At 49.1% G+C, this 26,611-nt stretch overlaps 1 protein-coding gene across 9 annotated transcripts in view; it reads right to left on the minus strand.

Moving 5' to 3' along the window:
- The window catches only part of LOC119953474 (mycbp associated protein), a 229,365-nt gene extending 214,397 nt beyond the window's left edge, over nucleotides 1-14,968 (minus strand). For 2 of the 9 annotated variants that reach the window (XM_038777794.1, XM_038777790.1), the window contains exons 1-2: nucleotides 14,618-14,784; nucleotides 9,985-10,115 (exon numbers count right to left, since the gene is read on the minus strand). In XM_038777794.1, the coding sequence (XP_038633722.1) occupies nucleotides 9,985-10,115; nucleotides 14,618-14,747 (261 nt within the window). In that variant the 5' untranslated portion in view covers nucleotides 14,748-14,784. Of the gene's footprint in view, nucleotides 1-9,984; nucleotides 10,116-11,079; nucleotides 11,201-14,617; nucleotides 14,785-14,922 lie in introns of those variants that run through there. The other 7 variants (XM_038777797.1, XM_038777791.1, XM_038777799.1 and 4 more) reach the window with 7 other exon arrangements.
- Between the last annotated feature and the right edge of the window lie 11,643 nt (nucleotides 14,969-26,611).

A 26,611-nucleotide genomic window follows, 5' to 3' on the forward strand; every position in this document is an offset into this window, starting at 1 on the left:
ACCAGTCCTACACCTTTTTCCACTGAAACACCCGCCCGTTAATCAGGGAAAAGGTCCAAAAACACTGCCACAAGTGGGAGCTACCAAATGTGCGACCACTGCCACCGGAAATCCCCTCCTTACCCTTTTTAATAATGTTATGGGCCAGGGTTTAGAGAACCCCAAAGTGTATCATGGAGTTCACCTGACCCACAACTTTTAATAGATTGTGGTATGGGGAGCACACGGCTCACTCTACAGGTGTGGTACAGCAGAAATGGAAAAGTTTTTTTTTAAAGCAAAACAATGTTTAGTCTATGAACTCAAGTTAACCTTTTTAAAATATACAGTGAACATCTTAGCAACCATTAATTCAAATACAACCCCAACGAATACAACACTAAGTAAACCTTTAAGCTTTCCTTTTTACCATCCATACAAATTAAAAACAAAACCTTTATCAGAAGCATATCAGGCCAAATTCACTACGGAAAACCTTTATAATTCTGAATTCACCAAATGATCAACAGATTTTGATGGCAGAGAGAACAGCAGTACACCAGTTTGGTCTGGCTTCAGCTCCAACACTGAAAACAAAACTAAAACACACCCTACAGCAAACAGCCTTAAATGAAAGTAAAAGCTGACAGACAGGCCAGCTCCACCCACACTCTGACATCACTGCAGTATTAAACACCCATTTCTTAAAGGTACTCTCACATGACAACAGCGAAATGGATGCCTGTCCCATCGTCTTCGGAAGCGCCCCTTACCCACAGCACCTTCAAAGATCTCAACCAACAGTGGCGCCGGCCTATCCAAAAATGTTTTATAAAACTCCACCGGAAATCCATCAGGCCGCAGTGCCTTTCCGTTTGCATCATCCCTATCGGATCCCCCCTCCCCCGAACCTCCTCAATCCCCACTGACTCTTCCAACCCTGTCCTTTCCTCCGCTCTTACTCAAGAACACACCAAATCCCCAAACATTCCCTCATATCCAATTTGTCCTCCGGGGGCTCCGACATTTTATAAAACTCCTCAACTGCCTTGCTCACCTGCTCCGGAACCACCATCATCTCTCCTACCTCATCCCGAACCCGGACAATCTGTCATACAGCTGCCAGCAAGTGACTGATCTTCTACCCATGTTCATATACTACCCCCTTTGCCCGCTTAACTACCAAACCGCTTTTCCTGTGGACAGAAGGTCAAACCGTGCCTCAATTCCTTTCTCCTCACCAGACGTTCCGGAGATTCTCTGCATACTTCCCATCCACCTCCAAGATTTCTTCTACCAGCTGCTGCTGCTCCTCCCTTGCCACCCTGTCCACCTTAAACCAGATGATCCCACCCCCCACCCACCATATCCAAATTTGGTATGACAGCCACCATCCTAGTCAGAAACCCTACATTAGAGTGGCACGATAGCACAGTGGTTAGCACTGTTTCTTCACAGCACCAGGGACCCATGTTCGATTCCAAGCTTGGGTCACTATCTTTGCGGAGTCTGCACGTTCTCCCCGTGCCTGCGTGGGTTTCCTCCGGGTGCTCCGGTTTCCTTCCACAAGTCTCGGAACACATGCTTATAGGTGAATTGGATATTCTGAATTCTCCCTCAGAGCATCCTGCCCAAGTCCACTCCTCCACCTATCCCCCATAACCTAGTAACCCCAGCCTACCTTTTGGACACTAAGGGGAAATTTTGCATGGCCAATCCATCCAACCTGTCCCAAAACCATCCCCTTCCAACCACAACATGAAATAAAAGCAAAGTTCGAACTCAGCTCAGTCCCAGTTCTTCAGGTCTTCACGAACGCCTCCGCTATCTCAAAGTTATAGTCTTTGGAGTTGTGTGCAACTCATAACGTTGCTGGGTAATGTTGCTATATTTTAATAGCTATAAATATGGCGGTTAATAAGGCCACCTTTCTTAATCTTAATTCTGAATATGCTTTCACAGTCGCCAGATACCTCTTGATACCGCCACAATGTTCAACCGAATATCGATCAAAGACCCAATACACCAGTTAGTTAGTTCAAAGTCAATGCTACTTTATTTACACACAGTATGATTTACTCATGCACAATAACACTACAGGCTAAACTATGTCTATCACTAACACCTATACTTAACTTCGGGTGCCCACTTAGGTCAGAGGAACAGTGGCCGTTGTTCGGATCTGAGGCTGTTGGGTTTGAAGAAATAGCAGGAGTATAGCTATAGTCGTCCGTCTGGTAGCGAGCGTTGAACTTGAACTTACTTGCTTCTGGTGGTGCAGGTGGAGGGGTCTCTCCAGTTGAGAGCCGAATCCAAAAGAGCGAACACATGGCGGGGTTCCTTCTTATACTAGGGGGCTTTGCGCGCTTTTAGGCGGGCCTTAACTTGGTCCCAACCAATCGGGCAGCTTCTCGATCACCGCCATCAATCTGAGCCAATATTCAGGCGGGTGCCTTGATGGCTGGGCATGTCCTAAGTGGCCATTGGCCTTGCTTTGTTTGTATCTTCTCGCTGGGGTAGTGGCGCCGGAATGTCTGGGACGGCATCGGCTACCTGAGCCCCAGTCTTTTGTTTATCAGACATGGGCCATCAATGTGCAAATTGGCCAAGAGTTTTGGTTCTGTCTGCAGTCTATCTTCTAAATACACATTCAGGCTCTGTGCCAGCTTGTTACTTTGCATTGTCCATTTTTCGCTATATGCTCTGTGAGTATCCAGTTTATATGCTGAAAAGTGGCCATCCCAGATGGCTACAGTAGACCACCCCAAACCGCATGTTGCTCTTGTAAAACGCTGCCTTTGCCCTACCAAAGGCCACCCGCCAGCTTGCCAGCTCCGTCGTGAGATCTTGCTTTCGCATCTCACCTCTGCTTCACCATCTCAAAATTTTCTCTTTCACTGGTAGCTGTGAAAGCAGACCATCACTGCTCTCATTGGTTCATTCACCTTTGGCTTAGGCCGGAGTGACTGATGAGCCCTATCCAGGTCATAGAGGGAAAGGATCTCCTCCTCCCCCAACAACTTGCCGAACGTCTCTGCAAAGTACTCCGTCGGCCTCTGGCCCTCCAGCCCCTCAGGCAGTCCCACAATCCACAGATTCTGCTGCCGTAACCTCCCCTCCAGGACTTCCACTTTGGCTTCAGCTATTTAATACTTTCATGCAGCTTCTGCATCTCCTCTCCCATCGAGGTGAACTTGTCACTGTGCCGCGATAATGCCCCCTCTATCCCCTTCAACACTTCCTTGCTCCCGCACCGCCATCGGTGGTATTTCCTAGAGCCTCCTTTATCGGGGCCAGTGTATCATCCACCAACTCCTTGAACGTGGTCATCATCTCCTTCCGAGGCCTATCAAAATGTTTGGCGAACTGCCACTCAAACTCCACCACCATCACCTCAGCCTCTGTAATAATGTGCGCAGCGTCACCCAGTGAGCTTGCTCCCGTCATTTTTCCTCCCATAGAACTCTGCACCAATCTTGAACTCTCAGACGTACTATTAGTTGTACCTTTCTGACCCCTATTTTTCGTCTGGTTTTTCCAACATCTTTTAGTTACCACAATTTCCCTGGAGATGAATCATATGGGCAAAAAAAAAGGTCAGCATGGTGGTGCAGTAGTTAGCACTGCTGCCACATGTCACAGAGGACCTGAGTTCGATCCTGGTCCCGGGCCACTGTCCATGTTGAGTTTGCACATTCTGCCCGTGCCTGCGTGGGTCTGACCCCCACAACCCAAAGATGTGCAGGGTAGATGGATTGGCCGCACTAAATTGCCCCTGAATTGGGAAAAAAAATTAATTGGGTACTCTAAATTTAAAAAAAAGGCAAAAAAAACCCGAAAGCTCTAGCAGGTGCCAATCAATGTGCGACCTCTACCTACATGTCGTCACCGGATGTCCTAATCTTTGTCACAATCATGTAGCTTGTCACTTAGTTTGGTCAGGACTGTTTTGATACCATAACAGGAGCAGAAATCCGGTTAGAGGGATTAAAGAATGTACTTCTAAGAAAGATGTGCACAGGTCTGGGTGCTAGCAGCATGTTCCGTGAATTTTAGAAAAGAAAGAACGGTTGTAGATGGCGCATGGAGAAACAGACTAAAGCACGAGTTATTTGGTTATTTGAGTAAATACGTAATGAGATCTTATGGGGAAGGAAACAGTACCTCAGGAAAGTTAACTGTTAACAATATGAGCTGACGTGTGCGTCAGGAAAATGAGTTGGATCATCAGCTGTTTAGTAGGAATCAGACCTAGGGAACAGGGTCTTACGGACAAGATGAGTTCGGAGAATGGATATAAAGAAGCAAGAAAGGAACTAAAGAAAGATATGAGTTCAGGTAGAGAGCAGGGGAGAGATCAGTGGAAATTCTGCTGGGTGTCCTGGACATTGGGAGGGAAGCAGCGTTGGTAGCTGAATGGTTTCAATCTTTGTTAAAATCCTGGAACTCGTCGTTGGGAGGGGAGAATGGAAAAGCAGGCAAGAGGGGTTTAAGAAGATGGCTTACAGTGGAGAACAGAAGCCGAAGGTTAACTTGAAATGAAACGAAAATGAAAAATCGCTTATTGTCACAGGCTTCAAATTAAGTTACTGTGAAAAGCCCCTAGTTGCCACATTCCAGCACCTGTTCGGGGAGGCTGGTACGGGAATTGAACCGTGCTGCTTGCCTGCTTTGGTCTGCTTTCAAAGCCAGCGATTTAGCCCTCTGCTAAACCAGCCCCTAGAATTTTGCATTTTACAATGATCTGGAAGAGTGAGGTGTTTTGGTAGAGGATAGTAGAATTCAATAGTGCTTTACATGGGCAAGCCAGAATTGTAGTTGAATGGTTAAGTCAGTAATTTACCACAGATATTCAAGTTTGTGTCCTTGGACTTCAGGGAGCTTTGATAAGGGCCATACCAGGGAAAAAGAATAATAATTTTAATGAAGACTATGACATCAAAGATGGAGGTGAACGTGTTTTCAAGGAGATTGGTAGCTGTGGAAATGGTTGTGATGAATGGAAAACTAAAGATTAGACTGTGGGGAATGCAAATATTTATCCAATTTCCTCTTGCATTATTTTAATGATAATCCTAAATCGATCCTGGTTTGCTGAGAAGTGGAGACAATCTACCTGGCCAATATTTATCATTTGACGAACAGCTCTGAAACAGATCATTCAGTTATATATCTTTTGATATTGGTGGATTGTATTTTTAATTCACTTATGGAATGTGGTGTTTCTGGCTAAACCAGCATATTAGAACATAGAACATATAGTGTAGAAGGAGGCCATTCAGCCCATCAGGTCTGCACCAACCCACTTAAGCCCTCACTTACACCCTATTCCCGTAACCCAAATAACCCCTCCTAACCTTTTTGGATACCAAGGGCAATTTAGCATGGCCAATCCACCTAACCTGCACTTCTTTGGACTGTGTGAGGAAACCAGAGCACCTGGAGGAAACCCACGCAGACACGAGGAGAACGTGCAGAATCCACACAGACAGTGACCCAGCGGGGAATCGAACCTGGGACCCTGGCGCTGTGAAGCCACAGTGCTAGCCACTTATGCTACCGTGCTGCCCTTGGGAAGATGGTAAGTGAGTCACTTTCTTGAACCACTGCCGAATGTGTGGTGAAGGTACACTCAATAATTTATGGAGCAAGTTCCAGGACTCTGATCCAGTGACTGAAAAATTTTGATTTAATTCTAAGACAGGACGTTGTGTGGCATGGGGGTGGGGCGAAGGACTAGCTAAGTGGTGGTGTTGCCATGCGTCTTCTGTCCATTACATTCTAGGTGATAGAGATTGCGTGTTTGGGTGAAGGAACCTTGGTTAGTTGCATCTTGTAGTTACATCTTCTTGCATTACATCTTGTACAAGGAACACACTGCTGCCATTGTGGGTCAGTGATGGGGAAGTGAATGTTTAAGGTGGTAGATAGGGTGCAGTTCAAGCTGGTTGTTTTGCCTGGATGGTGTTAAGTTATTGAGTGTTAATGGAGCTGCAGTCATCCACATAAGTATTTCATCACAGTGTTGACTTGTGCTTTGGAGATGCTGGACGGGCTTCAGAGAGTGAAGTCACTAACCTACTTTTGTAGCCACAGTATTTATGTAACTGGTCCAGTTCAGTTTTTTTTTTAAATCATTTTTATTGAAATTTTTACAAAATATAAACATCTTAACTCTATTAACAAACAACCGCGTTAACACCCCAAGAACAATACCCCCCAACTTCAAACAAAAGGAAAAAGAAAAAAAACCAAAAGAGCACCCAAACAACAAAAGGGAAAGAGATAGCACCCGCCACATCCCACAGACCCATGTACACAGTTCTTCTTCCTCCCAATCCAAACCAAACCCCCCCCCCACCCCCCCCCCCCCCCCCCCCCCCCCCCCCCCCCCCCCCCCCCCCCCCCCCCCCGGTTGCTGCTGCTGTCGGCCTATTTCCTTACCGTTCCGCCAGGAAGTCCAGGAAAGGCTGCCACCGCCTGAAAAACCCTTGTACTGATCCCCTCAGGGCAAATTTCACCCTCTCCAATTTAATGAACCCCGCCATATCATTGACCCAGGCCTCCACGCTTGGGGGCCTCGCATCCTTCCATTGGAGCAAGATCCTCCGCCGGGCTACTAGGGACGCAAAGGCCAGGACACCGGCCTCTTTCGCCTCCTGCACTCCCGACTCCACTGCAACCCCAAAAATTGCGAGTCCCCAGCCTGGCTCGACCCTGGATCCCACCACCCTCGACACCGTTCTTGCTACCCCCTTCCAAAACTCCCCCAGCGCTGGGCACGCCCAAAACATATGGCCGTGGTTCGCTGGGCTCCCCGAGCACCTAGCACACCTGTCCTCGCCCCCGAAAAACCTACTCATCCTCGACCCAGTCATGTGGGCCCTATGCAGCACCTTGAACTGTATGAGGCTAAGCCTTGCACAGGAATAGGAGGAATTCACTCTCTCCAGGGCATCCGCCCACGTCCCCTCCTCAATCTCCTCACCCAGCTCCTCTTCCCATTTACCCTTCAGTTCCTCCACCGAGGCCTCGTCTACCTCCTGCATCACCCGGTATATGTCCGAAATCCTCCCTCCTCCAACCCACACCCCCGAGAGCACCCTGTCCCGTACCCCACGTGGGGGCAACAAGGGGAACCCCTCCATCTGCCGCCTGGCAAACGCCCTACCGAAACATGTTCCCCGGGGGGAGCCCAAACTTCCCCTCTAACTCCCCCAAGCTCGCGAACCTCCCCTCCACAAACAGGTCCCTCAACCTCCTAACCCCTGCCCTGTGCCAGCCCAGAAATACGCCATCAATGCTCCCTGGGACAAACCGATGGTTCCCTCGTATCGGGGCCTCCATCGAGCCCCCCATTTCTCCCCTGTGCCGTCTCCATTGCCCCCAAATTTTGAGGGTAGCCGCCACCACCGGGCTCGTGGTATACCTCGTTGGAGGGAGCGGCAATGGCGCCGTTACTAGCGCCTCCAAGCTCGTGCCCACACAAGACACCGCCTCCATCCTCTTCCATGCTGCCCCTTCCTCGTCCATTACCCACTTACGCACCATCGCTGCGTTGGCAGCCCAATAGTACCCACAGAGGTTGGGCAACGCCAGCCCCCCCTATCCCTGCCTCGTTCCAGGAACACTCTTCTAACCCTCGGAGTCCCATGCGCCCACACAAATCCCGTGATACTCCTGTTGACTCTCCTAAAAAAGGCCTTCGGGATAAAGGTGGGAAGGCACTGAAACAGGAACAAAAACCTCGGGAGCACCGTCATCTTAACGGACTGCACCCTCCCGCCAGTGACAGCGGTAACATATCCCACCTCTTAAACTCCTCCTCCATCTGCTCCACCAACCTTGTGAGGTTGAGCTTGTGCAGGGCCCCCCGCTCCCCGCCACCTGGACCCCTAGGTACCTGAAGCTCTTCCCTGCCTGCTTCAATGGGAGCCTACCAATCCCCTCCTCTTGATCCCCCGGATGTACCACAAACACCTCACTCTTGCCCAGGTTCAACTTATACCCCGAGAAACCCCCGAATTCACTAAGAATCCTCATCACCTCCGGCATCCCCCCACCGGGTCCGCCACGTACAGCAACAGGTCGTCCGCGTACAGCGACACTCGATGCTCCTCCCCACCCCGCACCAGGCCCCTCCAGTTCCCTGACTCCCTCAGTGCCATGGCCAGGGGCTCAATTGCCAACGCGAAGAGCAAGGGGGACAGGGGGCACCCCTGTCTCATCCCCCGGTACAGCCGAAAGTACTCCGACCTCCTCCTATTTGTGGCTACAGTCGCCATCGGGGCCTCGTAGAGCAGCCTCAACCACCGGATAAACCCCTCCCCAAACCCAAACCTCTCCAACACCTCCCACAAATACTCCCACTCAACCCTATCGAAGGCCTTCTCCGCATCTAATGCCACCACTATCTCCGCCTCCCCTTCCACAGCCGGCATCATAATAACGTTGAGGAGCCTTCGTACGTTTGTATTCAGCTGCCTTCCCTTCACAAACCCCGTCTGGTCCTCATGAATGACCCCGGGCACGCAATCCTCTATTCTAGTGGCCAGAATCTTTGCCAGCAGCTTAGCGTCGGCGTTCAGCAGCGAAATCGGCCTACATGATCCGCACTGCAGAGGGTCCTTGTCCCGCTTCAGGATCAAGGAAATCAGCGCCCGTGACATAGTTGGGAGCAAAGCCCCCCCCTCCCTTGCCTCGTTAAAGGTCCGGACCAACAGGGGGCCCAACAGGTCCAAATACCTTTTATAAAATTCCGCCGGAAACCCGTCCGGCCCCGGCGCCTTCCCCGACTGCATGCTCTCTATCCCCTTGACCACCTCCTCCAGCTCAATCGGCGCCCCTAGTCCCTCCACCTGCTCCTCCTCCACCCTTGGAAATCGCAGCTTGTCCAAGAAGCGCCCCATTCCCCCCTCCACCGGAGGTTCAGACCGGTACAGTTCCCCATAGAAGTCCCTGAAGACCCCATTAACATCTACCCCCCTCCACACCACCTTCCCAGCTCTATCTATCACTCCCCCAATCTCCCTGGCCGCATCTCGCTTCCGGAGCTGGTGCGCCAGCATCCTGCTCGCCTTCTCCCCGTATTCATACACCGCACCCTGTGCTTTCCTCCACTGAGCTTCCGCCTTTCTGGTAGTCAATAGGTCAAATCTGGCCTGAAGGCTACGCCTCTACCCCAGCAATCCCTCCTCTGGGGCCTCCGCATATCTCCTGTCCACCTGCACCATCTCCCCTATCAGTCTCTCCCTCTCCCTCTGCTCCCCCCTCTCCCTATGGGTTCGGATGGAGATCAATTCCCCCCTCATCACCGCCTTCAATGCCTCCCAGACCGTCCCCACTCGAACCTCCCCGTTATCATTGGCCTCAAGGTATCTCTCGATACACCCCCGAACCCTCTCGGCCACCTCCTCATCTACCAACAGCCCCACCTCCATGCGCCAGGGCGGACGTTGGTCCCTCTCTTCCCCCAGCCCGAGGTCCATCCAGTGCGGGGCATGATCTGAAATGGCAATGGCGGAGTATTCCACATCCTCCACCCACGACACTAACCCCCTGCTCAGGACAAAAAAATCAATCCTCGAGTAGGCCTTATGGTCCAGTTCAGTTTTTGTTCAATGGTAACCTCCAGGACTTTGATAGTGGGGGATTCAGCGATGGTAATGCCATTGCAATAAAGTGTGGTGGGGGGGGGGGGGGGGGGGGGGAGTTTACACTCCCTGCAGAAGCTAATGTCCTCACCATAATGGCATTCAATATCGCACACACCAGAAATGAGTGTGGGTGTCATGGACGGACATTTTGGAGTCAAAACAGTATACACCAAAAAAGGAACACGAAGGAGGCAAATTCTGCAGCAACAAAGGGCAGTGTCAGCTGACACGTAATCCTGGTAGAATCATGTTCATGGTCGGAGGCCCTTCATCTGGGTTTCTCCCAAACCCAAAGCCACATTCCAAACACACATCACCAAAATCGTACAAATAAAATATATCTCCGTACCTCATTCAGATCCTCTGTTTTTATTGCCAGGGCCATGATGTCCTCTCCCTTCAAAATATCTTCCTTCTCTGGCTCCTCCAGAATTGGGGAAACCTCTTCAACTTCTTTTTTAATTTCCTTCTTCTTTTCTACTAAACACAACAATAATAATTTCACAGGCCATTCGACCACAAATGAAAAATAAATAGCCCAAGTGTGCAGAAGAAAGCAAAACACAACAACTTACATTTATACAGTGCCCCATATACAACAGTGCCCCATATACAACATGATGAAATATCCCAAGGTGCTGCACAGTAGCAGTGTTAAAAAAAAAGTATAACACAAGCTGCAAACATGCGCAGTTACTGGGTCAGATTTTGACCAAACACTTGATAGTTTGTAGACAGTGACTGCAGATTTCTCTTTATTTTGGCTTGCTGGTGGGCTTGGCAGCCATCTTGGGTGGGCCTGGTGCCTGTACTCTCTAAGCAGTTGCTGGATAAGCCCTTCTGGTGGAAGGGCAAGGAATGTGGGAGGCACCCAATTTGGTTGGTCACCTGGAATGTAAGGGGGTTGGGTGGCCCAGTGAAAAGGTTGAAGGTAGTCGTTCACCTAAAAAGCTTGACTGCTGATGTTGGGCTTCTGCAGGAGACTCATTTGTGGGTAAGCGGCCAGACTAGGTTGCGGAAGGGGTGGGTAAGAAGTATTTCACTCGAGCTTTGACGGTAGGGCCTAGGGGGGCCGCAATTTTAATCAATAAAAAGGTTCCATATGGTAGATATGTGATTGTTAGTGAGTCCTTGGCAAGTACCTTGGTGGTCCTGGTCAATGTCTATTGTCTAAATTGGGATGATACGAATTTTGTTAACAGCTTGCTAACCTCCATTCCTGATTTAGACTTGCATCAACTAATCTTGGGGGGTGGGTGGGGGGAAAGGGAGAGAGAGAGGGGGGGATCCGAAGATGGAGCGATCTAGGTACAAGTCACAGGCTCCTTCAGGGGTGACAAAGGAGTTGTAGGCTTTTATGGAGTAGATGGGGAAGGGCCATTATTTGCATCCTAGGGATAAAGATTTTTCATTTTTGTCCCCCATGTCCTTCAGGTTTACTCACGGATTGGCTTCTTTGTGGTGGGTAGATCTTTCCTCCCCTGGGTGAAGCAGCTGGGTATTCGGTGATTGTGATTTTGGACCATGCTCCTCATTTTGTGGACTTGGTCCTAGAGTCAGGTCCCTCCCAGTAGCCGCCATGGAGGTTGGATACAACGTTATTAGTAAACAAAGGATTTTGCAAACGTATATCCTCTGCCATTGGGGAATATATCAAGTTTGACACAAGTTAGTTTCTCACCTTCTATGCTATGGGAAGCCCTTAGGTGGTCATTCGGGGGAGATAATTTCCTACAAAGAACATGTGGAAAGGACTGCGAGAGTGGAGTGGCAGAGGCTGGTGGATTCCATCCTATACTCCATCCTATACCATCAATACTCACTTGCCCTACCCCGGAGTTGCTTGTGAGCAGGAAAAATCTGCAGACGCATTTAAATTGTTATCAACAGGTAAGGCGGTGGCCAGCTGGGGTATTACAGGGACAAGGCCAATCACCATTTAGCTCATCAGCTGAGACGGTAGACTGCTTCCCAGGAGATTGTACAGATAAGGGACTCGGGTTGGATTTTGGTTTCTGCCCCGTCTAAAGTCAATACGGCTTTCGTAACATTCTGTAGGGATCTCTATAGATCGGAGCCCCTGGAGGAAAGTTCGACCATGGCGATCTTTTTAGATGGGTTGTCTTTTCCATTGGTGGGGAGAGAAAGGCGGGAGGAGTTGGAATCCCCATTGGGCCCCGAGGAAATTATGAAATGTATTGGCTAATGCAGACAGGTAAAGCTTCCTGCCCTGATGGATTCCCCATTAAGTTTTACAAAACATTTGCAGGTTAATTGATCCCGTTAATATTGGACATGTCCAATGACTCCTTGCCCTGGGGCTCATTGATAGTGGGGGATTCAGCGATGGCATAGGATTCTATCGCTCTGATCGTGAAGAATGAGAAGGACCCTGCAGAATGTGGGTTGTTTTGACCCATTTTGCTTTTGAATCTGAACGCAAAATTGCTAATGGAAGTATTGGCACTGCGATGATCACATAAGACCAGACAGGCTTTGTTTAAGGTCGGCAATTGTTGGCCAATATATGTTGGCTGTTTAATGTTGTTCTTTCCCCTCTCCGGTGCCCAAACCAGAGGTGATTGTGTCAATGGACACCGAACAGCACTTGATAGTGTGGGGTGGGGATATCTCTTTAAGATTCTTAGGAGGTTCGGTTTTGGGCAAAAGTTTACATTTTTGGATTTGTTTACTATATAGGGCACACACCGCTAGTGTCTGCGTTAATGTCCTGATCTTGAGATATTTTCTGTTGATAGGGGTACGAGGCAGGGATGTTCATTGTCTCCTCTTCTATTTTCTTTAGCAATTGAACCACTGGCCATCGTGTTAAGATATTCGAATAAGTGGAAGGGGATAAGTTGGAGAGGGAGGGAGCATAGGGCATCTTTGTACGCAGATGATTTGCTCCTTTATACTGTATTATGGATCCAGTCTGCATTGTGGATGAGATAACAAAGCTACTGAGGAGGAGTTTTGGCTCCTTCTCTGGGTAGAAGTTGAATTTGGATAAGAGCGAATACTTCCCGGTTAATACCCCCGGGAGGGGAGCTAACTGGGGATTTTACCTTTTTGCTTGCCAGATCTAGCTTTTCTTATCTGGGTATCCAGACTGCCCATGATTGGACTTCACTCCATAAATTAAATTATGCTAATCTGGTGAATGGGGTCAAATCTGACTTACACAAATGGGATAACCTCCCTCCTGTCCTTGGTGGGCAGGGTTCAGGCTGTTAAAATGAATGTCCTCCTGAGGTTTTTCTTTTTCTTTCAGTGTCTCCCCACTTTTTTCACTAATTTTTTTTGTCAGAGTCAACAAGTCTCCTCTTTTATTTGGGCAGGTTAAAGATGCAAAGGATCGGTAGGACATTTCTTCAGACGGACAGACAGTCCAGGGGTTTGGCTTTACCCAATTTGTTATTTTATTATTGGGCTGACAATATTGAGCAAGTGCTGGAGTGGCTTAGTGATCCGGGTTCCATATGGGGGCAAATGGAAACAAGTTCTTGTAGCGGCTCTAGTTTGGGTGCCATTTGGCTGCCTTGCTTCAGCCTTTCTTACGAGATTTTCTTCAAACCCGATGATGGTGTTCAGCCGGAGAATTTGGAACCAGTTTAGACAGCATTTTTAACTTAGCTCCATGTTGCTGATGTCCTCCATCTGTAGTGATCATCTTTAGGTGCCGGCAGACATGGGCTCAACGTTTAAGTCATGGGAGGGGAGGTTTGGGGACTTGTTCGTGGCGGGAAACTTTGCCAGTTTTGAGGAGCTGTCAGTAAAATTTCAACTCCCTAGGACCATTTTCTTTCATTATTTCCAGATTCATGATTGTTTTTGTAGAAGACTTTTCTAGCACCACTGCCCTTCCCGTTGAAGAGGATTTTATCTTTGTCCAGGTCTGCTGGGAGAGTATTACGGTATTTGTGGCCAGATCTCATCACCGGAGTCAGTTCCATTGGATGAGGTGAAGATAAAATGGGAGGGTGAATTGGCTCCTATTCTGGATGAGGAGATGTGGAGCAAGGCTCTTCAGAGGGTCAACTCCACATCCTCTTGTGCGCAACTTAGTTTGATCCAGTTTAAGATGGTGCTCAGGGCTCATCTGACCAAGGCGAGGAGGAGCGGTTATTTTTCAGGAGTGGAACGCAGTTGCGAGTGCTGTTCTCGGGGTCTGGCTAATCACACGCACACATATTCTGGTCTTGTCCCAAGTTGTTAAGCTTTTGGATCTCCTTCTTTAACACCATGTCAGAGCTTCTTAACATTGAACTGGAACCTTGTCCACTGGTGACCATTTTTTCAGGGTATCAGTGCTGCGGGGGGGGGGGGGGGGGGGGGGAGACAGATGTTCTCACCTTTGCCTCATTAATAGGAGAGTTCTGCTTGTGTGGAAATGACCTACTCCGCCCAGTGCCTCAGTCTGGTGGGGTGACGTCTTGGAGTTTTTACATTTGGACAAGGTCAAGTGCATCATTAGGGGGTCAGTAGAGTGGTTCTACTTAAGACGGCCGCCATTCATTTCCTTTTTTAAAGACTAAGTCACCAGAAGTTGTTTAGGGTATTTTTAGTTTAATGTTGGCAAATTAGTATTGGAGGTGCTCTTGATTGTGTTCTTTGTACATTGTAACTTGTCATTTGTAGCATCTGATTGTTATATTATTGTACTATTTGGTCCAAATGAAAAAGTTTTCAATAAATATATATATTTTAAAACCCACAGAAATTACACTATGCTAGCATTCCCTTCATCTATCATCATCATTCTTTTTCTCAAAATACCCACTGACCCCACCATCCTTGCAAAGTGCCATACCATCCCTAACCTCCCATTCCTCTTCAAAGTCCTCGAACGTGGCCCCAAATCCCATCCATCCAAAGGAAACCCCTATCCCCACCACTGGAAGCAGATCCCTGTCCAAAGCAAGCTCTTATCTCCTGCCCCTTGGGGGAGATCCCTGCCCAGGGTCGGCCCGTTTACTCACCCCCAAGAGGCAGATCCTTGTCCCGGGAGCCCCCACCCCCACGGGTCCCGAATTCCCGGTCAGTTTTACCAGGTGGGGTCCGCAAGCCGCCGTCTCTCCGAGCACCTTTAAAGGGAGTACGCGTCCCCATCCTCCCAGCTCAAATCCGAGGCTGATAGAACAGAGCAAGGCCCGTCTCCGAGGCAACGCGCAGTCACCGCCACCATCTCCATGGAGACCAGGCTCAGAAAGACAGAGGACATGATTAAACTGGGTTGTTAGAGAGAGGGGAGATTAGGCTGAGAGAGAGTTCATACAACACCTACAGTGCAGGGAGGAGGCCATTCGGCCCATCGAGTCAGCACTGGCCCTCTGAAAAAGCACCCAACCTGCTCCCCCACCCTACCCCAATAACTCCTTAACCTAACCTACACATCTTTGGGCACAAAGGGGCAATTTGCCTTGGCCAATCCACCTAACCTGCAGATATTGGGACTGTGGGAGGAAACTGGAGCACTCGGAGGAAACCCACGCACATACGGGGAGAACATGCATACTCCGCACAGTGACCCAAGGCCGGAATTGAACCTGGGTCCCTGGAGCTGTGAAGCAGCAGTGCTAACCACTATGCCACCGTGCTGCCCACACCAGTTCTCAGTCCATACCAATATATTACCCCCGATCCCATGAGCATTAATTTAGCACATTAACCTCTTATGTGGTACTTTATCAAAGGCTTTCTGAAAATCTGAATACACCACATCCACAGTTTCACCCTTATCTACTCTATTATACCCACAAAAACTCCAATAGGTCTGTCAAACAGGATTTCCCCTTCATAAATGTTGACTTTGTCTAATCCCATTGATATTTTATCAATGCCCTATTATCACATACTTTATTTGAAAAAATATTTTAATTGAAATTCTAACAAAAACACCATACAATAACATATAATAACAGGAATAACCTCCACTTCCCCCCCCCCCCCACCAATATCAGCTAACCACCCCCCCCCCCCCCCCCCGTCTCCTCCCCCGAACTGTTGAAGTATTTTATCAGTTTCCTATTTATATTACATATTTTTAGGGTTTTACTTATGTACATGTGACAGCACCATCAGAAAACAGGAGAGGGAGGCATTACAACCAGGGTATCTTGACTGTCCCTGTCCCCTTTTTCGATGTACATTGGCTCGTCACTTCCATCTGGGGAGGGGTTAGCCTGGGTTATTTGAGAGAGAGGGTTAGCCTGGGTTATTAGAGAGAGGGCGTTTGACTTAATTTTTAGAGACTGTGGTGTGCGGAGGAATGTTAGACTGGGTCATTAGAGACACAGAAGAGAGCAGGGTTAGACTGGGTCATTAGAGATAGAGAGACGGGGTTGGATTGGGTCATCAGAGAGAGAGAGGGGGTTTAGACTGGGTCATTAGAGAGGGGGTTAGGGGACTTCATGTGGCGACCGTGGTGTGAATGGTTGCACACAGGGCAGCTCCTGCTTGAAGGCACGGAAAATAGCTCTTTTTACGTAAAATTGGATGTAATTTTGACGGAAAAGCTAACTGAAGGTCGGAGGAGAAGTCTCCCCCCCCCCCCCCCCCCCCCCGGGTGCGGTATGTCTGCTGGTTACAAAACCCGGCAGAAGCTGAAAGATCTGGCCAAGGAGTTGGAAGAGACCTGTGGTGCAGTAGCCAGTGGAAGGATGGAGAAGGGGGAAGGGCTAGTACAAGTAGCAAAGCCCCATGTGGAACAGTTGATGGCCTTTATCAAGGAAGCGTTCTGCCAGAAGAGGAAGGAGATGCAGGAGGATTGCTTGAAGGCCATCAAAGGGGCTGTAGCACCCCTGAACGGCTTGATGGAGAAATGCTTGGAGGCACAGTGGTCGCAGATCCGTGAGATTGAGAGGGTGATGTCGGACCACAGCGATCGGGTGGTGGCACTGGAGGCGGAGGTGGGGCTCTTAGGAGACATTTGCAAGACGTTGAGAGCAAAGGTGGAGGAGCAGGAAAATAGATCGAGAAGGCAGAATCTGCGGATCGTGGGCCTGCCTGAAGGAGTGAAAGGTGTGAGTGCTATGAGATACGTTTCAAGGATGCTGGTGGAGCTGGTGGCAGAGGGGGTGCTGGAGAAGACCCCTGAAGTGGACAGAGTGTACAGGTCTCTGAGGCAGATGCCTAGAGTGGGGGAGCCGCCGCAGGCGGATGGTCATGAGGCTCCACAAGTTCATGGAGAAGGAGAAGATTCTGCAGTGGGTGAGCCAGGGAAAAGAGCAACTGTGAATGGGAGAGGAACAAGGTCCGAGTACAACAGGACATTGGAGCTGAGCTGCAAAACAGCGTGCGGGGTTCAACAGAGCCAAGGCGGTTCTATATCGACGGCAGATCAGGTTTGGGGTGCTCTACCCAACGAAGCTTTGGGTGACGTATGAAGGTCGGGAACACTATTTTGAGACCCCAGAAGTGGCCAGTGACTTTAACAAGGAACATAATCTGGGGGAGAACTAAACTGAACAATTCTGGGAGACTGAGGTGCTGCCACTTAGAAGTAATTGGGAATACGGATAGTGTAGGGGTTGGAGGGGGGTTTTCTTTTCCTCCGACGTGGAGAGGTTTTTAAAATTCTTTTTACTGTTGGATTGACAAAGGGTAGCAGTGGTGAAACGTTTAAGGGGACGGATGTCCCCATCCCCCCTCCTGTTGTCTGGGACTGTGTTTTTTCTTTTTGTTTGTTCTTGGGGAAGGTGACCTGTGGTTCAGGATGAGTCTTTGTTTGGATGGAAGAGGGGAAGGTCAACAGGGAGCCTTCTTCACAGAACAGAGAGGTGAGAGAGGGGGGTCAGTAGGAGGAGCCTTTGGCAGGAGTTGCCACGCTGGTAGGTAATGCTGGTGAACGGAAGTGAGGCGGAGGAGAAGGCCGAGAGAGTTGGCCGAGGGGGGTTGATGCGACGAGGCAAGATTGGAGAAGAAACATAATCAGGGGCGGAGAAAGGGGCCATCTTGGATGGGCCAGTTATAGGGTGACATTAACGAGGGTAGAGCTACAGAGGCAGGCTAGGTCCAGGGAAATATTGAAGATATGGACTGGGGAAGAGGATGTGGTGTCGGAGCCGGGGAAGATAAATGAGGCATTTAGGGAGTACTACCAGGGACTTTACGAGGCAGACCCGGGAGGAGAGGGGGACATGGGGCGGTTTCTGGACCAGCTGGAATTTCTCCAGGTGGAGGAAGCAAAGAGGTATGCTTTGGAGGAGCCCCTGGGGCTGAGGGAGGTGCTGGATAGTATCAGGAGTATGAAGTCGGGGAAGACCCCTGGGCCAGATGGGTACCCGGCAGAATTTTTTAAGGAGTTCGCAACGGACCTGGCACCACATCTTTTGGGGGCGTTTAATGAGGCTTTACAGAAGGAGGAGCTGCCGGAGATGATGTTGTATGCAACCATCACATTAAGGGGAAGGTCCCGTTGAAAAGTTGGTGTATTGGCCCATATCATTGTTAAATACAGACATGACAGTGTTGGCTCAGTGATTTGATTTGATTTATTGTCACATGTACCAAAGTACAGTGAAAAGTATTTTTCTGCAGCCAAGGGAACGTACACAGTGCGTACATAGTAGACAAAAGAATAATCAACAGAGTACATTGACAAATGGTCCATAGACAAACCGTGATTGGTTACAGTGCGGAACAAGGGGCCAAACAAAGCAAATACATGAGCAAGAGCAGCATAGGGCGTTGTGAATAGTGCTCTTACAGGGAACAGATCAGTCCGCGGGGGAGTCGTTGAGGAGTCTTGTAGCTGTGGGGAAGAAGCTGTTCCTATGTGTGGATGTGCCAGTCTTCAGACTTCAGTACCTTCTGCCCGATGGAAGGGTCTGGAAGAAGACAATGCCTGGATGGGAGGGGTCTCTGATAATGCTGTCTGCCTTCCTGAGGCAGCGGGAGGTGTATACAGAGTCAATGTGGGGGTGGCAAGCTTGTGTGATGCGTTGAGCTGAGTTCACCACACTCTGCAGTTTCTTGCAATCTTAGACTGAGCAGTTGCCATACCAGGCCGTGATGCAGCCGGATAGGATGCTCTCTATCGCACATTTCATAGAATTTACAATGCAGAAGGAGGCCATTTCGGCCCATCGAGTCTGCACCGGCTCTTTGAAAGAGCACCCTATCCAAGCCCACACCTCCACCCTATCCCCATAACCCAGTAACCCCACCCAACACTAAGGGCAATTTTGGACACTATGGGCAATTTAGCATGGCCAATCCACGTAACCTGCACATCATTGGACTGTGGGAGGAAACCGGAGCACCCGGAGGAAACCCACGCACACATGGGGAGAACGTGCAGACTACGCACAGACAGTGACCCAAGCCGGGAATCGACCTGGGACCCTGGAGCTGTGAAGCAATTGTGCTAACCACCATGCTGCCCGTCTACATCTGTAGAAGTTTGTGAGAGTCGATGCAGACATGCCAAATTTCTTTAGCTTCCGTAGGAAGTAGAGACGTTATTGGGCTTTCTTGACTGTTGCAACAACATGAGTGGACCAGGACTGACTGTTGGTGATTGGTGATGGTGACCCACAGGAACTTAAGCTATCGACCATCTCCACTTCGGAGCCATTGTCATGCTACGCTTCTTGAAGTCGATGACCAGTTCCTTGGTCTTTCCAACATTTAGAGAGAGGTTGTTCTCGATATACCATGCAACCAAGTGATTTATCTTGTAGTCTGATTCATCGTTGTTTGAGATATGGCCCACCACAGTCATATCATCTGCAAGCTTACACATTGAGTTAGAGTTAAATCTTGCCACACGGTCATGTGTGTATAGGGAGTACAGTAGAGGACTGAGCACTCATCCTTGCGGGGCTCCGGTATTGAGGACTATTGTGGAGGAGGCGGTTGAGTGGCGGGAAAGACGGAAGGTTGTGTCCTGGGGTGGTTGCGGAGGACCAAACAGGCTTTGTAGAAGGCAGGCAGCTTTGTAGCAATATAAGGAGGCTGTAAAATGTAATCATGACCCCGTTGAGAGCTCAGATACCGAAGGTAGTGGTGTCCATGGACGCGGAGAAGGCATTCGACCGGGTGGAGTGGCAGTACCTGTTTGAGGTCCTGGGAAAGTTTGGGTTTGGGCTGACGTTTGTGGCATGGGTGCGCCAGTTATATGTGGCACCGAGGGCGAGTGAGCGGACCACTGTGTTCACAGAACTTTAAATTACACAGCAGAACAAGGCAGGGGTGCTTCTGTGGCCTCTGCTGTTTGCGCTGGCTGTAGAGCCTCTACCAATGGCACTTAGGTGGGGGGGGGGGGCGGTAGAGTGATGAGGGATTATGAGGGGACGAAGGGAGCATCGGTGGGGTCGCTATATGCAGACTACCTACTATTGTATATTTCCGACCTGCTGGAGAGCATGGAGAGGATCATGGGCCTATTGGGGAAGTTTGGGGCATTCTCGGGATACAAGTTAAATGTAGGGAAAAGAGAAGTGTTCCCTGTGAATGAGTTAGGTTGGCGAGCCAATTCAGGGGGGAATACCATTTCAGGTTGCCAGAGACAGGTTTAGATACTTGGGGATTCAGGTAGTGAGGGAATGGACGATGCTACACATTTGGGAATTGAACAAAGCTGGTGGAGGAGGCTAGAGAGGATCACAAGAGGTGGGATACGCTGCACTTGACTTTGGCAGGGAAGGTCCAAGTGGTGAAGCTGAACATTCTGCCAAGGTTCATGTTCATATTCCAGACTCTCCCAATCTAGAGAGAGAGTGGGACAATGGGCAAACTCCACACAGACAGTGACCCAGAGCCTGGGACCTCGGCAGCGTGAGGCAGCAATGCTAACCACCGTGCAACTTAATTGCAGTGGTAATGTAAGCCTACTTGTGACAATAATAAAGATTCTTAAATTACAAGCAGTAAGATGACATCTCAGTTTAATGTCTTAAGTGTAAGTAACACAGTGTAGCACTCTGGAGGTGCTTCACTGGAAACCCTGTTTGATGTCTGTGGTCAATCCCTGGAGTAGGTCTTTATTATACCCCTGTCTATCTCAAGAGGTGAGAATGCTATTAATTGAGACACTACTGATTCTTGCTTTCCATAATGTCACCCTTCAGCTGCCCCACACAAAGAACAATGAACAATACAACGTAGGAACTGGCCCTGTGGCCGCCCTCCAAGCCTACGCCGATCATGTGTCCTATCTATACCCCATCTGTTCATGTGCTTATCCAGATATGTCTTAAAGGTCGCTAATGTATCTGCCTCAACCATCTCACTTGGCAGTGCATTCCAGGCTACCACCACCCTCTGTTTAGAAAAACTGCCCCCGCACATCTCCACTGAACCTTTCCCCCCCTCACCTTGAACTTGTGCCCCCTTGTAATTGTCATTTCTGCCCTGGGAAAAAGCCTCCAACTGTTCACCCTATCTATACCTCTCAGAATTTTATAAAGTTCTATCAGATCGCCCCTCGGGTCTCTCTAGGGAGAACAATCCCAGTTTATTCAATCTCTCCTCATAGCTAACACCTTCCATTGATCCTGGTAAATCTTTTCTGTACTCTCTCCAAAGCCTCCACACACTTCAGGTAGTGCGATGACCAGAATTGGACACAGTATTCCAAATGTGGCCTAACCAACGTTCTATATAATTGTAACATAATTTTCAAGCTTTTATACTCGATACCCCGTCCTATGAAGGCAAGCATGCCATATGCTTTCTTTACCAGCATTTCCACCTGTGCTGCCACTTTTAAGGACCTGTGGACTGGCACGCCCAGATCTCACTGTGTCTCTATGTTCCTGATGGTTCTGCCATTTATTTTATAGTTCCCACCTGAATTGGATCTACCAAAATGCATCACCTCGCATTTGTCTGAGTTGGCAGTGCATTCCAGGCTACCACCATTGTGGCATTCAGCTTGTATCATTAACACTGCGATGACGTGTCTGTGAAAATCCTCTAGCTGCCACGCTACGGCGCCTGTTCCGGTACTCTGAGGAATGTCCAATTCGCCTCACAAACACGTCTTTCTGGACTTTTGTAGAAGGAAACTGGAGCACCCGGAGGAAATCCATGCAGACTCGGGGAGAGGGTGCAGACTCCGCACAGACAATGACCCAAGCCAGGAACCGAACCCGGGTCCCTGGTTCTGTGAAGCAACAGTGCTAACCACCGTGCTACCGTGCGGCACCCTCCCAGAGAGAGGGCAGCCAATCCTCCCAGCCACTGCCCGGCGAGCTCCGCCAAACAACAAAAATAACCGTTACCCATTATGATAATATGAAAGCAAATTACTGCAGATGCTGGAATTTGAAACAAACAGAGAAAATATTGGACAATTTCAGCAGGTCTGACAGCTTCTCTGGAGAGAGAAGCGAGCTAACTTTTCGTGTCTGGATGACCCTGCCAAAACTGGAGAGAATTGGAAATTTGGTCAGATTTATACCATAGTATGGAGTGGTTAGTGTGGAGCATGGTTACTCAATCCTAACAAGGATAAAACCAAAATCCTTTGATCCAAAATGCTTGTGCTGTTGGGGGGGGGGGGGGGGGTGAGGTCACTGTTACGTTTGTGTACCATGATAATAAAAGAATCAGTGTACAACAAAACATCTAGTTCAAGACTAGTTATTTAATGTTGAATAAACTGTGAGTAAACTAAATTATTGCGAACCAAACTGTGGATCTTTTAACCATGTTACGAACGGATTCTGTAACAATGATCAAGACTGGCTCTGTCCAGTGTTCTGTTCCTCTTCCATGACACCTGGTGGTCGGAGGCCATATTCACTTGTTATAAACACTTCTTTTTTTAAAAATTTAGAGTACCCAATTCATTTCTTCCAATTAAAGGGCAATTTAGTGTGGCCAATCCACCTACCCTGCACATCTTTGGGTTGTGGGGGCGAAACCCATGCAAACATGGGGAGAATGTGCAAACTCCACACGGGCAGTGACCCAGGGCCGGGATCAAACCTGGGACCTCGACGCCGTAAGGTAGCAGTGCTAACCACTGCGCCACTGTGCTGCCCTTTAAACACTGTTCTATACACTGTTACTGATTATCATTACATCCCCTTTCCTTGAGATTTTTAAAACATACTACACATCATTTCTGTAAACAATACACATGATATGGGCAACATGGTAGCACAGTGGCTAGCATTGTGGCTTCACAGCACCACGGTCCCAGGTTTGATTCCTCGCTGGGTCACTGTCTGCGCGGAGTCTGCACGTTCTCCCCGTGTTTGCATGTGTTTCTTCCAGGTGCTCCGGTTTCCTCCCACAGTCCAAAGACATGCAGGTTAGGTGGATTGACCATGCTAAATTGCCCTTAGTGCCCAAAAAGGTTAGAAGGGGTTATTGGGTTACGAGAATAGGGTGGAAGTGAGGGCTTAAGTGGGTCGGTGCAGACTCGATGGGCCAAATGGCCTCCTTCTGTACTGTATCTATGTAAGGAGCTGTTTAGCACAGGGCTAAATCGCTGGCTTTGAAAGCAGACCAAGGCAGGCCAGCAGCACAGTTCAATTCCCGTAACAGCCTCCCTGAACAGGCGCCGGAATGTGGCGACTAGGGGCTTTTCACAGTAACTTCATTTGAAGCCTACTTGTGACAATAAGTGATTTTCATTTTCAAGTTCTATATATATATATATATATATTTTAACAAATTTAGAGTACCCAATTCTTTTTTTTTCCAATTAAGGGGCAATTTAACGTGACTAATTCACCTACCCTGCACATTTTTGGGTTGTGGGGGTGAGGTCCATGCAGGCACGGGGAAAATGTGCAAACTCCACACGGACAGTGACCCAGGGCCGGGATCGAACCTGGGTTCTCGTCGCCGTGAAGCAGGAGTACTAACCACTGCACCACCGTGCTGCCCGGACAAACATATGATATGAGTAACAATGTACTTAACACAATTCACAAATTTTATTGTCCAATCACTGATTCAGCTGCTCTGGTTTTTTTATCTTCCTTGTCAATCTTCTCAACCTTGGTATTCTTGGTGGAGCGGTGCTACTACTTTGAACATCTGCCGGTGTATCTGATAAGATTGTGTCACTATTTTGTACATCGTTCTGTATATTCAAGTCTGTCTCTTCCAATATTTGTGTTGGTAACGGGACTGCCGTTTAAACAAGCCCAACACAAATTCCGCTACCTGGGGATCCAAATAGTCCATGACTAGAAAGGGATCCACAAATGGAACCTCACCAATCTGACAGAGGAAGTAAAAAAGGACTTGCAAAGATGGAACACACTCCCACTCTCCCTTGCGGGGAGAGTCCAGACGATCAAAATGAACGTGCTGCCCAGGTACCTCTTCCTATTCAGATCCATCCCGATCTATATCCCCAAGGCCTTTTTCAAAGCATTAGACAAACTAATCATGGCGTTCGTATGGGGGTGTGGGTGGGGGGACGAATGCTAGGATCCCAAAGGTCTTACAAAAAACAAAATCAAGGGGAGTGCTAGCCCTCCCAAACCTACAATTCTACCACTGGGTGGCGACGGCCGGGCGAATAAGGGGATGGATCAAGGAGCCAAAAGCCGAGTGGGTGCGCACGGAAGAGGCTTCCTGCATGGGGACCTCCCTCCAGGTCCTTGCCACGGCGGCACTCCCATCCCCACCCAAAAAACAGCCTGGTGGTGATAGTCACCCTCCGGTCCTGGAACCAACTACGGCAGCAATTTGGCCTGACCAAAATGTCGGACAAAGCTCCCATCTGCAACAACCATAGGTTCACACCAGCGCTGACTGATACCACCTTCATATGGTGGGGGCAGGACAGGGGGGGCACTGATAGTCAGGGACCTGTACACCAACGGCAGGGTCGCAACACTGGACGAACTGACATAGAAATTCCAGCTAGCCAAGGGGAACGAGCTAAGATACCTGCAACTCAAAAACTTCCAAAGAAAGGAGACAAGGACTTACCCACAACCGCCATGACAGACATTACTGGAAGAGTTACTGGACGTAAGCATATTAGAGAAAGGAAACTATAGCGACATGCATGACCGCTGGAGGACTGGAGAATAGCCAAATTTGTTCCTTTGTTTAAGAAGGGTAGCAAGCATAATCCAGGGAACTACAGGCCGGTGAGCCTTACGTCAGTGGTAGGGAAATTACTGGAGAGAATTCTTCGAGACAGGATCTACTCCCATTTGGAAGCAAATGGATGTATTAGCGAGAGGCAGCATGGTTTTGTGAAGGGGAGGTCGTGTCTCACTAACTTGATAGGGTTTTTCGAAGAGGTCACAAAGATGATTGATGCAGATAGGGCAGTGGATGTTGTCTATATGGACTTCACTAAGGCCTTTGACAAGGTCCCACATGGTAGACTGGTACAAAAGGTGGAGTCACACGGGATCAGGGGTGAGCTTGCAAGGTGGATACAGAACTGGCTAGGTCATAGAAGGAAGAGAGTAGCAATGAAAAGGTGCTTTTCTAATTAGAGGGCTGTGACTAGTGGTGTTCTGCAGGGATCAGTGCTGGGACCTTTACTGTTTGTAGTATATATAAATACTACAATCTAAGAGAAAGGAAAGGCGAACAATGGGGGGTGGGGGGGGTGGGGAGGAGGGATGAGACAGGGAATATAGAGGAGAGCCAGGGAGGTGGGGGCAGAGGGGAGGCAAGGAAACGTGAACTAACTTGACATCCACAGGAACAGAGAAAAAGGAGAATACAGGCGGAAGACGAGAGGGCCGGCTTAAGCGGTCGTGTGCACGAGAAGACAACGGCGGCAAAATCCGTCCAGGAGAAGCAAGTGGCAACACAGGCACCAGACCCATTCGAGGATTGCCCTCCGGAATTGTCTCTCCGGCACAAACAGATGCCTACTTAAATATATATGTCATATCCTGTGGACATAACGGCAAATACACTTTTGTTCAATAATCCAATAAAAAAACATTTATTAAAAAAATGTTATGTTCATGTACTATGATGATAAATGAATCAGTATACAACAGAACATCTAGTTCAAGGATAGTCATTTAACATTGGGTAAACTAAACAATTCTATACAGCTTTTGTAACTCTGATTCAGACTGGCTCAAGGACGGCACGGTAGCAGTGGCTAGCACAGTTGCTTCACAGCTCCAGGATCTCAGATTCGATTCCCGGCTTGGGTCACTGTCTGTGTGGAGTCTTCACGTTCTCCCCATGTCTGCGTGGGTTTCCTCCAGTTCCTCCGGTTTCCTCCCAATCCAAAGATGTGCAAGTTAGGTGGATTGGCCTTGCTAAATTGCCCTTAGTGTCCAAAAAGGTTAGATGGGGTTACTGTGTTACGGGGATAGGGTGGAGGTGTGGGCTGAGATATGGTGATCTTTCCATGAGCCTATGCAGACTCGATGGACCGAATGGCCTTCTTCTGCACTGTAAAATCTATGATCTATTACTGGTTCCAGTAGCCTGTTCCTCTTGCATTTAAAAAATAATAATTTAGAGTACCCAATCCATTTCTTCCAATTAAGGGGCAATTTAGCGTGGCCAATCCACCTACCCTGCACATCTTTGGGTTGTGGGGACGAAATCCACACAAACATGGGGAAAATGTGCAAACTGCACACGGACAGTGACCTAGAGCTGGAATCGAACCTGGGACCTCAGCGCTGTGAGGCAGCAGGGCTAACCACTGTGCCGCCTGCTGTTCCTCTTGCATGACAAGTGGTCGATGCCATATACACTTGTTATGTACATTTCTATGCAGTTACTGCATATCATTACAGTCAGGTAGGGTGCGTCAGGTGGAGGTCAGCACGAGGAGGGGGGAGGAGGGGTCAGGCGAGCGAGGGGGCAGGGTTCGGGTCAGGTGGTCAGCGAAGGGCGGCGCTTGGATCACGTGCTGAGCGAGGGGGGCAAGTGCTCGGATCACGTGCTCAGCGGGGCGGGGTACGGGTCACCTGGGTCGCGGGCGGGGCTACCGGCCGCCCGTGTGGGCCACGAGGGGCGTGCTCGGGAATCACGTGCTGGGAGCGGCGCTCGGTCATTGGGCAGTT

This window comes from Scyliorhinus canicula, chromosome 18 (assembly GCF_902713615.1).
Source record: "Scyliorhinus canicula chromosome 18, sScyCan1.1, whole genome shotgun sequence".
Classification (NCBI taxonomy): Eukaryota; Metazoa; Chordata; class Chondrichthyes; order Carcharhiniformes; family Scyliorhinidae; genus Scyliorhinus; species Scyliorhinus canicula.